Genomic DNA, 14,363 nt, shown 5'->3' on the forward strand with positions numbered 1-14,363 from the left:
TCATCTTACATGGTCACTTACCTTTAAATACTTGAGTGGCCCAGCGTCCTTGCAGCTCTGAAATGGGCATAATGGCACCCAAGGGCTGGATCAAGCCTATGATTGCAAGAGTTGGCTTTTCAAGGTTAGGAGGGAAGACCTTTTTATACAGGGATATCTTGTTTTTGACTACTTTGACAGAATCTTCAAGAAAAGGAAATGCAAAGCTATAGCCTGTAGCAAAGATAACAACATCAATGTCATCCTCCCTGGAGCCGTCCTCAAATATGGCTGCTGTCTCTGTGAACTCCTTCACATTTGTTTTCACCTTCACAAAGCCAGAAATTATACGGTTTGGCAGGTCATCATTCACTGTTGGATGCTGGCTGAAAACTCTGTGAATGATGATAAAGAAGGAGAAAGGAGAGAGATCATGAGAGAGAGAGAGAGAAATCATTAACATGTAAGTAAAATTCTGCTTTGATTGAGGTGGTTAATCAATATGCCAATAGTCTCCCTCTATTCATGACATTTGGGAAGGGTCTAATATATACCAGCTTGATAAAGATAAGGATGATCTCAGAGTAGATGTTGGACTGTGGAAGGCATTGAAAGGGAAGATGTTGGAGAAGTAAGGGAAGAATGGTCTTATTTGAAAAGTAGATGTATGGTTTCTCAAGGAATAATAATGCTCTTGGTGACCTAATAAGGCCACAGTCTCATGGTTTCTATCCATATGCCAGAAAGTCTGCAGAACTGTATTATCAGCATCCTATTGAGCCTCATTTTAGTTTCAAAGGCCCACGAGGTAGACTTGAACCATCATTTTCCAAACTGTATAATGAACTACGTGTGCATAGTAATTTATATTTATAAATTGATTTTACATACATTAACATAAACCTAATGAAGAAGGCAGGACAGTTACCATTATCCAGGTTTTATAGATGAGGAAACTGAGGACTAAAGAAGTTAAGTGGCTTGCCTAAGGTCCTGCAGCCTAGGACTTCAGGATTTATATCAAAATGGTTTTTCATGAACTCCCTTGAGATCCTCTGGGCATGGTAAGTAGTGTTTCCTAGAAATAGCATAGGATAAGGTGACAAAAAAATGACAGATTTGCAGAATTTGGACCTTTCTAAAAACAGTCTGAACCCTTGGATACTGTGTTAACAGACTGAGAATCCTCAGCCTGCCATGTTCGGACAGAGCTGGCCTCTTCTCAGGAACTGGTCTGTTTAAACAGTATTACCGGCTTGTTGCATTTAGTAATTCCTTGACTCAAATCTTTAGGTTTGTGATTCTGTTCTCACTCCAACCTCATCATTTCATCTTTCTCTCCAAACTTACTCCTTTTCACTAACAGTACCACAATTCCACACTGTTGCCCAAATCACAAAACTGTGAGTCTTACATCTGGTTACCAAGGCCACCCTTTCTCCTTTAAACAGCTTCAGAATTGTTTTACTCATTCTCTGTTTCACCTGAACTGTTATAGTTGTCTTTAGGGTCTCCTGCTCCATCCCCCCTCAATCTATGTTCTACATTATTCTGGGAGTGATTGTTCAAAAATGTATTTATTATTATGATGTCACTCACTTAAAACCTCTTGATGATGGCTCTGGACTGTCTTCATTCTAAACTTTTCGTTTTATTTATCTCCAGCGAACCTGGAGATGTACTCAGGCACTCTTCTATCTCTGCCTAATAGGCCAGCCCAACGAAACTATGTGCAGGTCTTACAGCATAATGTATTTTTTGCTATTCTAAGACCTTGTATGTATAATTAGAATGCTACTTCCTTACTCTATTTGTTTGACTATCTCCTATTATTTCATAAAGACTCAGTTTATTTTTGTGATTCCCAAAGTTTTGGATGCTACAGTTTCCATAACTGGGTCAAATGAATGGCTGAAAGTTTGTTGGGAAACACACTCTCCAAGTATCACCCCATTGATTACTTTCAAAGGAAAAAAATATCTTTACAGAAGAGAAACCTGGTAGCTACTACCAAATCCATGTGATCAAATTTAACATCATTAATATGCAATAAACTGCTATCATTTGGTTCCTGATGTGACCCACCAAGAAGGCACAACATAACCTATGAGCATTTGCACCAGAACCATTTAATCTAAATATAATAGAGGAAGAACAACTATGAAAGTCCAAATTTAGAGACTTCCTGCAAAACAAATGGCTTCAATTCTTAAAAAAAAAAAAAAAACATGTAAAAAAATAGAGAATAATTTCAGATTAAGAGAGATAAAAGAGAGATGACAACTGAATGCAATGGTGTATTATCTGACAGGATCCTAGATTTTAAAAATAAAAAAAGCTACAAAGAATTCCCTTGTGGTCCAGTGATTAGGACTCTGCACTTTAAGCCATGCAGTGTGGCCCCAAAATAAAAAGCTACAAATATTATTGAGACAATTTGGGAAATTTGAATATGCAATATATTAGCAATAGATAATGGTACTTTGTCAATGTTCAGTTTGCTTAAGTGTGGTAATTATATTATGTTTATGTAGAAGAATGCCCTTTTTCTTAGGCAATGTATGCTAAAGAATGTAGGGTAAAATGTCCTATTGACTACAAGTAGTTACTCTCAAATAGTTCAGGGAAAAAATGTATGAATGCATGCATGGATATAAAGATACTATATATGTATGGATCTATATACCTCCAGAAAGAGAGAGAAAGGAAATATAGTGAACTGTTAATAATAGGTCAGTCTAAATGAAGGGTATATGGGTGTTCATTGCACTTACTATTTTATAGCAAGTAAATCTAAACATTAAAAAAATTAAAAGTTGGAGGGAGTAAAAAGCATTTAAAATCTGGAAATGCTATCACAGTCCACTTCTGTGTGAAGACTTCTGTTCTTCATAATCTCCATGCATTTCTTTTATAACATCATATTCTACCGCCTGTCTTCTTGTTAGAGTATTTAAAGAACTAGCCATTTCTCATTTATTGCTTACGTGATCTTGGGCAAGTTAGTTTCTCTAATTGTCAATTTTTATATTTGCAAAATGGAGATCAAAATAGTACCAACCTATAGGGCTACTGTGAGGACTAAATGAGATCATGCAGTAACACATTTAGCACCGTGTCTGTCTTATATTAAGTCTTCAAAAAGGTAAGATGTTAGTACTACTATTAGGTCTTGAGTCTCAGTATTCTCAAGCCAGTTTAATGCTTGGCTCAGATGCTCAGTTGTTTGTTAGATGAATGAAGGATGCACTGCCCTCTACTACCATTTTATTGTCGCTGTTGGGCATCACGTAAAAAGAACTCGTACCTTGGAGAATAATAAAATGATTAATGCCAAGGAGAATTCTAGACGGAAAATTACAGACCAGTAGATCTTGGACTTCTGTGGGGCAAGGTAGAAATCTGATTTCTGATTCTGTGCATCTGTTTCATGTACAGGTAGAGGTAAGCTCTACTGTTAGCCTGTGGGCACAGCCCTTATACTTTGCCTTGGCCATCACTGCCAACTCCAAGCCTTGGAACATACCTGTGTTTAGGCTTCAGGCCAAACATTTCATGATTAAACCTTTGGTTAATCTTTTTTTCCAAATATGCATTTGCTGCTGATTCACCAGTAATCTTCTTCAGCAAATGATTAAATCGAGATGACAAAATTGTATCAAAAGGATATCCACAGTCTCCTACACGATTGAGGATCCAAGCCCCTTTTCTGGTGCTGAGGAAAACCTGAGGGATGGGGAAAAAATAATTTTTGCTTTTGCCATTCTCTGAAGAAATGGGAGCCCATTTTTTTCAAGATGAAGTTCAAACTCATTAATCTGGCTTTTTATTCCCTGCCTATCTCTTTATTTATTTAAATTTCCTGCCATTTTCTTCTCAAACACTAAGCTTACAATTAAATTGGTATATTCACTGAACAAGAATATATCTTGCTGTAAGCTACCACTGCATTTCTGTTTAATGTCATTATGCCTCCCTGAAAGGCCCCCTATTCCCTAGATTCTCTAAAGCTTATTCCTTTATAAGATCCAGAATCAAGTCTCTCTCCTCCATAAGATACCACTGATCATTCTGGCTGATAATTTTCTCTCCATTTTCTGAACTTCTCTATCACCTGTTCAACTCATTTAAAATCAGGGAACAGTAAAGCTGACAGGAAGTGGACATCATTTAATTTAAAACCTTCAATCTATTCTTGGCCTTTGACATTGTTTGCGTTATTACAAAAAAAAAAACATCAATTATACTGATATTTAACATTGTATATTCTGATTTTTGTCTTTCCTAATGTATTTTCTCCAAGGTGGAAGGGTATATCAGATACATCTTTAAGTTCCCAACATACCATCATCAACATGTCCATTTATTGAGAATTGTAACCTGTAAGTCACTGTATTAGGTCCTTTATCTGTATTTTTATTTGATCAATAAATAAATACCTCTTGAGGTAGGTAATATTATGTCCATTTGATGGATGAGAAACATGGAGAAGATGAATAATTTGCCTGAACTCATATAGCTACTAAGTGGTAGAGCTGAATTTCTAACCTAAGTCTTACCTACGCCAAAGCTTGTGCTTAAGAAATGTTTCAGTTATTTAAGGGAAAAACTGAAAATTGCAAGTAGAGCAACAGAGGAGCTGGTCACTCTTTCTGTGTCATCTGCTGGCTCAAGTCCACCAGAGCTAATAAAAGTTTGGTATTTGGCTACTTGGCAAAAGCATCACTTTGTCTATGTTATAACACTCTCTAGAGATAGTTTCCAGGGTTGTAAGCTATTTAAGCGGAGAAGGCAATAGCACCCCACTCCAGTACTCTTACCTAGAAAATCCCATGAATGGAGGAGCCTGGTGGGCTACAGTCCATGCGGTCGCTAAGAGTTGGACATGACTGAGTGACTTCACTTTCACTTTTCACTTTCATGCATTAGAGAAGGAAATGGCAACCCACTCCAGTGTTCTTGCATGGAGAATCCTGGAGATGGGGGAGCCTGGTGGGCTGCCGTCTATGGGGTCACACAGAGTCGGACATGACTGAAGTGACGCAGCAGCAGCAGTAGCAGCAGCAAGCTATTTAAGTACATTGTTTCGTGGGTTTTCTTTTCTTTTCTTTTTTTTTTTTTTTTTGGTTCATGCCCTGCAGCAAGTGGGATCTTAGTTCCCCAACCAGGGACTGAACACACACCCTCTGCACTGGAGTCTTAACCACTGTACTGCCAGGGAAGTCCTTGTTTTATGGTTTTTTGTTTAAGTCCTCCGTTAAAAGGTGACCTGTCTACAGAGGGATGATCATATACTTCATACATGTATTCTCACCAATGGTGACCTTAAGCACTATCATAATTAACTACTTTTATGTGTCACAGTTGAAAGAGCATGCATGGTCTTAGGAATCAAATTATTTTGTGTACAATCTATATAACTTTAACAATATAGGTTATAAGTAATGTAAATGCTCAGAACTGCAGTTAAAAAGTTCTCAACCAATACATTATAAAGCAATTATCTTCCATTTAAAAAATAGTAAAAAGTTCTCTCTATATAAAATAGTGACAATAATACATATGTCACAAACCTTTATCAGAAACATATCCACCTTACCTCCACCCACTCTTGCTGCCCTGTTCTTTGGCAAATTATGGTTCCTCAGTGCTTGTACAGAAATAGAGGAAAACAACAGAATGGGAAAGACTAGAGATCTCTTCAAGAAAATTAGAGATACCAAGGGAACATTTCTTGCAAAGATGGGCTCAATAAAGGACAGAAATGGTATGGACCTAACAGAAGCAGAAGATATTAAGAAGAGGTGGCAAGAATACCCGGAAGAACTGTACAAAAAAGATCTGCATGACCCAGATAATCATGATGGTGTGATCACTCACCTAGAACCAGACATCCTGGAATGTGAAGTCAAGTGGACCTTAGAAAGCATCATTATGAACAATGCTAGTGGAGGTGATGGAATTCCAGTGGAGCTATTTCAAATCCGGAAAGATGATGCTGTGAAAGTGCTGCACTCAATATGCCAGCACATTGGGAAAACTCAGCAGTGGCCATAGGATTGGAAAAAGTCAGTTTTTATTCCAATGCCAAAGAATGCTCAAACTACTGCACAATTGTACTCATCTCACATGCTAGTAAAGTAATACTCAAAATTCTTCAAGCCAGGCTTCAGCAATACGTGAACTGTGAACTTCCTGATGTTCAAGCTGGTTTTAGAAAAGGCAGAGGAACCAGAGATCAAATTGCCAACATCTGCTGGATCATCGAAAAAGCAAGAGAGTTCCAGAAAAACATCTATTTCTGCTTCATTGACTATGCCAAAGCCTTTAACTGCGTAGATCACAATCAACTGTGGAAAATTCTGAAAGAGATGGGAATACCAGACCACCTGACCTGCCTCTTGAGAAACCTATATGCAGGAAGCAACAGTTAGAACTGGACACGGAACAACAGAGTGGTTTCAAATAGGAAAAGGAGTACGTCAAGGCTGTATATTGTCACCCTGCTTATTTAACTTCTATGCAGATTACATCATGAGAAACGCTGGGCTGGAAGAAGCACAAGCTGGAATTAAGACTGCAGGGAGAAATATCAATAACCTCAGATATGCAGATGACACCACCCTTATGGCAGAAAGTGAAGAGGAAATAAAAAGTCTCTTGATGAAAGTGAAAGAGGAGAGTGAAAAAGTTGGCTTAAAGCTCAACATTCAAAAAACGAAGATCATGGCATCTGGTCCCATCACTTCATGGGAAATAGATGGGGAAACAGTGGAAACAGTGTCAGACTTTATTTTGGGGGCTCCAAAATCACTGCAGATGGTGACTGCAGCCATGAAATTAAAAGACGCTTACTCCTTGGAAGGAAAGTTATGACCAACATACATAGTATATTAAAAAGCAGAGACATTACTTTGCCAACAAAGGTTCATCTAGTCAAGGCTATGGTTTTTCCTGTAGTCATGTATGGATGTGAGAGTTGGACTGTGAAGAAAGCTGAGCACCGAAGAATTGATGCTTTTGAACTGTGGTGTTGGAGTAGACTCTTGAGAGTCCCTTGGACTGCAAGGAGATTCAACCAGTCCATTTTAAAGGAGATCAGTCCTGGGTGTTCATTGGAAGGACTGATGCTAAAGCTGAAACTCCAATACTTTGGCCACCTCATGCAAAGATTGACTCATTGGAAAAGGCTCTGATGCTGGGAGGGATTGGGGGCAGGAGGAGAAGGGGACAACAGAGGATGAGGTGGCTGGATGGCATCACCGACTCGATGGACATGAGTTTGCATGAACTCCAGGAGTTGGTGATGGACAGCGAGGCCTGGCGTGCTGCAATTCATGGGGTCACAAATAGTCAGACACGACGGAGCGACTGAACTGAACTGAACTGAGTGCTTGTAAGGCCAAGCTTCTCTATGGCTGACAATTTAACAAGCCAATGGTATTAAAGATAGCTCATGCCTTGGGTCCCTACCACATACTTTGAACATTCTTTTAATACATCACCCACATACATTTTTACCCTTTATTATTTACCTAACTGTTTCCTAATAAATGCTTATTGAATTAATTCATGGAGTAACATGTGAAATCAGTTTTGTGGTAATAGATGAGGATAAACCTGAGAAGAAGTGTTATTGAATGGAGTTTCTGGGTAAAGGTTATTTAACAAAGTTGTGGCATTAAACTTCCTTTTTTAAAAGTAATTTAAAATGTATGTTTAATTAAAGTTACTGAAGAACAACCATTTAACTATGCCAAAAAAGTTATGATTCCAGAAAGATGATGTCTTTTTCTAGGAATTTATAATGAAGATACTTTCTTCCCAGTTCAAAATCTATGATACAAAAACAACAACAACAAAACAACCAAAAAACCCTCAAGGACATAGAAATGGCTTTACTGTGGATGATATTCTATGTTAACTAATTGTACTCAGAAGCTGGGGAGAGCTGCTTGCATGTGCTACAATGTGGATGCTTTTCATACTGATGTCCATGTTATCTTCAGAGGATTAGACTGCTTTTTTTTTCTTTTTTCTTTTTTCTTTTTCATTTGGGGAGTGAAGAAGAGTGAAGGGGAAAATTCCCCTACCAGCCTATGAGTGAAAAGCTTTCAATGACCCAGTACACTTTCCTTCAAAATAAGAGCATGGCATTTCTGCTGGCCAACAAGTGGTCCGCACTGTGGATGCTGCATTCTAACAGGCTCTCCCAGCAATCACTTGGTCTTCTTCAAAGCCAGAGGCACCCTCCAAAGAGACAGCTGAGAGAGATTATGGGCACAGTCCTTGGTCATAACTAAATTCCTTAGAGTGAGGCCAGATAAATGATGGAAATCTTAACTTGTAACCTGGCTCAGTCACATCATCAATCATGATGTTGCCAACTGAGGCAACAAAACCAATCCCTATATTTGCCATTGGCACTGATGGGCTGTGAGCAGTTATATACACTCCGTTGGGTCCTGCAGCTTCCTTAGTGAAGCAAAGTAAATAATTTTACTAATTCAAACCTGTTTGGCCCTGTGGCTAATTTCCACTGCCAGGTCTCCTCCAGAATTCCCAATGCCAATTATAATGACCCTCTTTCCAGTGAGACTGTCTGGATTCTTATAATCTCGACTATGGAAGTATTGTCCTTTGAACTTCTCAATTCCTACAAGAGAAGGAAAAATAATTACTGGGTAATGGTCATTGAATTTTTTTGCAGTGTGCACATCCTCCATGTGTTCTCCTTTTATTCAAGTGCACTGTCACCTTTTTAATATTTTTGCCTGGTTTCTTTTCCCATAGCCCCAGAGTCAAACCTTGTGATTTCCTTATCATAAGTAGTCTGCTTAACTCAGGATCTGTTTGTACTTTGGGCCTGTGGACTCACAAATCCAAACTACTTCAGAAAACATTCTCTTGTCTTTTCATCTTCTTCTTCCCTTTTTTTTTTTTTTTTGTAGTTGACTTACATCAGTTCCAGATGTATAACATAGTAACAATCTTTTATAGATTAGGCAACATTCAAACTTATTACAATATTATAGTGGTTTAGATGCTCAGTTGTGTCAGACTCCTTGTGACCCTCCAAGAGCAGCCTACCAGGCTCCTCTGTCCATTGGATTCCCTGGGCAACAACCCTGGAGTGGGTTACCATTTCCTTCTCTAATAATATTATAGTATTTTGACTACGTTCTTTGTGCTGTTTATTATATTACTTGTGACTGATTTTATAATTAGTAGTTTGTATTTCTTAATCCCCTTTACCTATTTGCCCACCCCACCCTCTCTTCATCTTCTGTAAATACCTACTTCCATTTCAATTGTAGTATACGTGTTTTTATATACTCTAGAGTATACATAGAATCCATGTGCAATGCAGGAAGACATGGATTCAATCCCTAGGTTGGGAAGATCTCCTGGAGGAAGAAGTGGCAACCCACTCCAGTGGTAACACAAAGAGTTGAAAACTGAGCAACTGAGCACATACATAGTATTTTTTTTCCCTCAAAATGAAAATCCAGGCCAAAGACTGTAATTTAACTCTTTCTTTAAGCTTTATTTTCTTGCTTAGAAACTCAGTATTTCTGTTTGTTTCCTCCGTTGCTAAAAAAAAAAAGCCTTCATTCAGGATAAAGCGATGTGGTATATTTATACAATGAAATATTACTCAATCATGAAAGAGAACAAAATCATGTCATTTGCAGCAACAGGGATGCCCCTAAAGGTTGTCAAAGTGAGTGAAGTAAGTCAGAGAAAGACAAATATCATATGGTATCTCTTATATGTGGAGTCTAAAACAATTGCACAGATGAACTTATTTACAAAACAGAAAGAGTTATAGAAAACAAACTTTTCTATAGGGAGGAAAAGTGGGGGAGGGATAAACTGGGACACGGGGATTGGCATATACACACTACTGTAAGAAGGGGTCTCTGGTGGCTCAGTGGTAAAGAATTCACCTGCCAATGCAGGAAACATGGGTTCAATTCCTTGGGTGAAAGGATGCCCTGGAGAAGGAAATGGCAACTGACTTCAGTATTCTTGCCTGGGAAATCCCATGGATAAAGGATCCTGGTGGGCTATAGTCTATGGGGTCGCAAAAGAGTCTGACATAACTTGACAACTAAACAGTGCCGGGGGCCCGAGTGAGGAACTCTGCCCATGGCAAAGGTCATGAGGAAGGAGGCTTGGCATACGCAAAGGCGTGATCAAGCCTCAGGAAACCCCCTGTTTCCGAGCATCTACCCCAAAACCAGAGTCTGTTTTAGGCTCTCCCCCATAACCATTTCTCTCGGAGAAGGAGTAAACGTGCAGCTTCAAGGCAATAAAAACTCCTGGGCATGACAAGAGTGTTTCAGCTTACGGACTCCTCTGAAGGTTATCTAGCCCACCTGTATATTCGTCCGGCCACATGTGATTATTTACAGCCTCCCAATCTGAGAGGCATGAGATGTTTTAGACTTACTAAAGGCAAATTCTTTTGGGGATTTGGAAATTATTAGTATAGTGGTTTGGTTAGGAATTATATTGGTGAAGGGTTTTTCATTTGTTGTGCCAATAATTGCTGCTAATTCCCTGCCCTGAGTGTGACAAGGGTGTCTTAGGTCAAACCTCTCTGCTGACAGACTAGCTTGTGTGACAGGATTATCCATACTCCTGCCACTACGCACATGATTGTTTACTACCTATATACTTAATACTTAATAAGTATAAGCACAGAGAGTTTTGGAGTATTTTGAGAGTCTTAATTAGCATAGGGCTTTTCTCATTATTGAGTCAATGATTGCCGCCAGGCCTCCATATCCTTAGGCACCTGGGAATATATTAATCAATGTATTTGGAATATAGAAAGGGAAATATAATAGTTTTAAGGTTAGCAATACTAGACTTTTTTAGTTAATGAATTTTCTCTTTTGTAATAGATCACTGTACTTTGTTATAAATCACTGTGTCCTTGCTATGTAAAAATGTAACTTCATCACTATCTTAAGACTAAATAGATCTTAAGGGGAACATTAGTGAAAGGATTTTCATTTGTTGGGTTGATGTTTGCTGCTAAATCTCCATGTTCCCTGCCCTTATAATGAATATAACTAGCATATAGGAGAAATAAGTATTAACCTTTAAGCATATAGGAGAAATAAATATTAACCTTTAAGATTAATCATGTTAACCTTGGGTTAAATAAATTCCTTTCTTGATTGTAACTCACTACACCCTCACCCTATAGGAATGTAACTTTATTTGGAGGGTGGTGCGTGGTTTAAGAAAAAACACCCTTGGAAGAAATAAGTTTTTTGGTTATCAGAAAGAAAGGATCATAAAATGTCAGCAGGTCTCACTCATGGCCAGAAGATGATGCAATATCCCTAAGACCTTTTTTTAATACATTTATGTGACGCACCTGATTTTGATAAAGGTCAGGACTACTGACCCCCGCGTGACTTTATATTCATCCCTATATGTAACAAACCCAAATAAGCAATATACCCAATATAAGCAAACCCAAAAATAAAGAAATCCGATCAGTTTCTGGAAAGACTGATAGCCCCATGTCGCTTCTTTCTTGCTCCCCATTTCTCTGGCTGAATTCCAAGTTATTCAGCCTCTTTTTCTCCACTAATTTTTCTACTACACTATCCATTTCTAATTTCTCTATATCTCTGTAATTAAATATGTATTTTTCCAAGGACGCCAACACCATCCCCACCTTCGAATTCCCTGGATCCACCGGGTCTGGACCCTGGCAAAACAGCAATAATAAGGACCTGCTGTATAGCAAGGGAACTCTTTTCAATACTCTGTAATGACCTGTGTGGCAAAAGAATCTTAAAAAGAGTGGACATATGATTCACTTTGCTATATAGCAGAAATGTTTCAAAACACAATATTTAAATCAACTATACTCCAATAAAAATTTTTTAAAGCCTTTGTTCAGTCTAATGCAGATCAACTCTTTTTATCCTTAGAAAAACTATAATCATCGTGAAACTAAATATAAAGCTTTCTAATTTTCCTCTAGTCCCCCATGTTACTGTTATTTCTACCTCCCCAATATTATTAATACAAGTTACTGCAACATTTTTCAGTAGAATATGCAGAATTAGGATAAGCCTTATTTCATCCCAAGGTAGGAATCACTCAGACCATTCTTTAGGGACCAGGTCACAGGCATGGTTCAAGGGTCTTCTTGCTTAGTAGGCTACTTACCAGGGAAGCTTTCCAAGGGTAAGTGAGCATAGGTGTGATGGCCAGTGCAAACCATAACTCCGTCGAAGACATACACCTCCTTTTTCCCTTCAGATTCCGTGACCACCTCCCATTGGCCTGAAGTGGGGAAATCAGGCTGCTTCTTCACACTGCACACAGTGGTCTAAGAAGAAAAGGGATCACCACAGGGGACTGTAGCCACAGCCTATGCAGTGGTCATCTTCCCTGACAGGTCTGTCTTTGCAGGGGCTTACACAAAGGGCTGATACCACATAAGAGGGCTAAGGCAGGGATATTTGATTTTCATACTCTACAAATAAAAACTTTTTTTTGTTTGGGGCTATGGTCAGAGTGAGAAAACTTTCACGAGGGAAGCTAAATAAAACAGAGTTGGCAGACTAATGTTGCACTATCCTCTCCTTCTAGAAACGTACAAATGACTACTTTTCTTGGGCCATGCCTCAGTTGGTAAAGATTCTGCCTGCAATGCAGGAGACCAGGGTTTGATCCCTGGGTCGGAAAGAATCCCCTGGAGAAGGAAATGGCAACCAACTGCAGTATTCTTTCCTGGGAAAATCCCAGGGACAAAGGAGCCTGGCAGGCTACAGTCCATGGGATCACAAGAGTAGGACACAACTTAGCAACTAAACCATCACAACCACCACCACCGTGGTCAGAGTGAGAAAACTTTCATGAGGCAACCTAGTTCAAATGAGTTGGCAAATTAATGTTGCACTGTCCTCTTCTAGAAAAGTGCAAATTACTAGTTTTATTAGGTCACGCGTGTGTGTATGCTCAGTCACTCAATCATGTCTGACTCTTTGCAATCCCCTGGACTGTAGCCCACCAGGCTCCTCTGTCCACAGGATTTTCCAGGCAAGAATACTGGAGTGGGTTGCCATTTCCTCCTCCAGGGGATATTCCTGACACAGGGATCAAAGTCTGCTGTGTCTCCTGCATTGGCAGGTGGATTCTTCACCACTGCGCCACCTGGGAAGCCCTTCTTGTACCATATGCCCTGGACCATACCCTAGGGCAATATGATACTTAAATAAGATGTGGGCTTCCCTTGTGTTTCTAAGACACTTGATGCACTAAATGCCTATTCCTCCCCATACTCCCAGACATCCTGAGATCTTCCGATGCCTTCTTATCTCAAGTTCCGTTCTCACTGTCTAGTCTTAAATGTGTGACTGAGCTAATAAGGCTCCCTTTCCTAATAGAGTAGAAAAACATCTCAGTGACTCATGTTTTGTGTAAATGAACTTCTTTGACTCCCATAAATGCCCATTTTACAAATAACTAGAAAGAAAGAAGATAAAAGATGGGATAGTCAGTGGTATAGTTTTTAGCTTTAAAAACAAATACAGGTTACTCTACCTAGTCTAAGGAAACATTAAGAGTATGTCCTATGTGCTTCTAGGATTTATGACCATAATGTCTTGGTGGACTAATAACACTCTTATATACCCAAGTGATCCTATATTATTTATAGTTCCTCTCTATCATGTTCTTACTTGTACACACGCCAGTGCTTCTGCCTGGACCATCCTTTTATGCTTTCCTCATTTGGAGATACTCACCCTTCAACATTTAGTTTGGTATAATCTCCTCTAAGAAAACATCCTTAGTGAAGTGAAGTCGCTCAGTCGTGTCCGACTCTTTGCGACCCCATGGACTGTAGCCTTCCAGGCTCCTCTGTCCATGGGATTTTCCAGGCAATATACTGGAGTGGATTGCCATTTCCTTCTGCAGGGGATCTTCCCAACCCAGGGATTGAACCTGGGTCTCTCGCACTGTAGACAGACACTTTACCATCTGAGCAGGGAAGTCCAAGGGTACCTGATAATTCAAGCTCTAAGGGATTAAGTGTCCCACCTCTGAGCTGCAATGTATAGATCTCAGGGCATTTATCACCCTGTAACTCTGTATTTTTATTAATTATGCTTACAATGAAATTTTCATTTTTCTGGCTCCTAACTAGACTGTTAAATCACTGTTTTTTTGTTTTGTTTTGTTTTTTTGGGTGTTTCTTCACTGATTAGTGTGGTAACAAACCTAAGTGTTTTTAAAAAGTGAAGAGAAGCATCACTAGACTATAAATGACTGACTTTGGAAGTCGTCACTGGATATTGCCATTTTAATTTTGTTGTTAAATAGAAAAAGGCATGATTTAGTAGAAT

The 14,363-nt window shown here is 39.0% G+C and overlaps 1 protein-coding gene across 4 annotated transcripts in view; it reads right to left on the minus strand.

Annotated features, from left to right (window-relative positions):
- FMO5 (flavin containing dimethylaniline monoxygenase 5) overlaps positions 1-14,363 on the minus strand; it is a 39,677-nt gene that overhangs the window by 11,777 nt on the left and 13,537 nt on the right. For all 4 annotated transcript variants that reach the window (XM_069602504.1, XM_069602499.1, XM_069602513.1 and 1 more), the window contains exons 4-7: positions 12,181-12,343; positions 8,493-8,635; positions 3,506-3,705; positions 22-374 (exon numbers count right to left, since the gene is read on the minus strand). In XM_069602504.1, coding sequence (XP_069458605.1) covers positions 22-374; positions 3,506-3,705; positions 8,493-8,635; positions 12,181-12,343 — 859 coding nt within the window. The remainder of the gene's footprint in view (positions 1-21; positions 375-3,505; positions 3,706-8,492; positions 8,636-12,180; positions 12,344-14,363) is intronic.

Source organism: Ovis canadensis, chromosome 1, assembly GCF_042477335.2.
Source record: "Ovis canadensis isolate MfBH-ARS-UI-01 breed Bighorn chromosome 1, ARS-UI_OviCan_v2, whole genome shotgun sequence".
NCBI classification, from domain to species: Eukaryota; Metazoa; Chordata; class Mammalia; order Artiodactyla; family Bovidae; genus Ovis; species Ovis canadensis.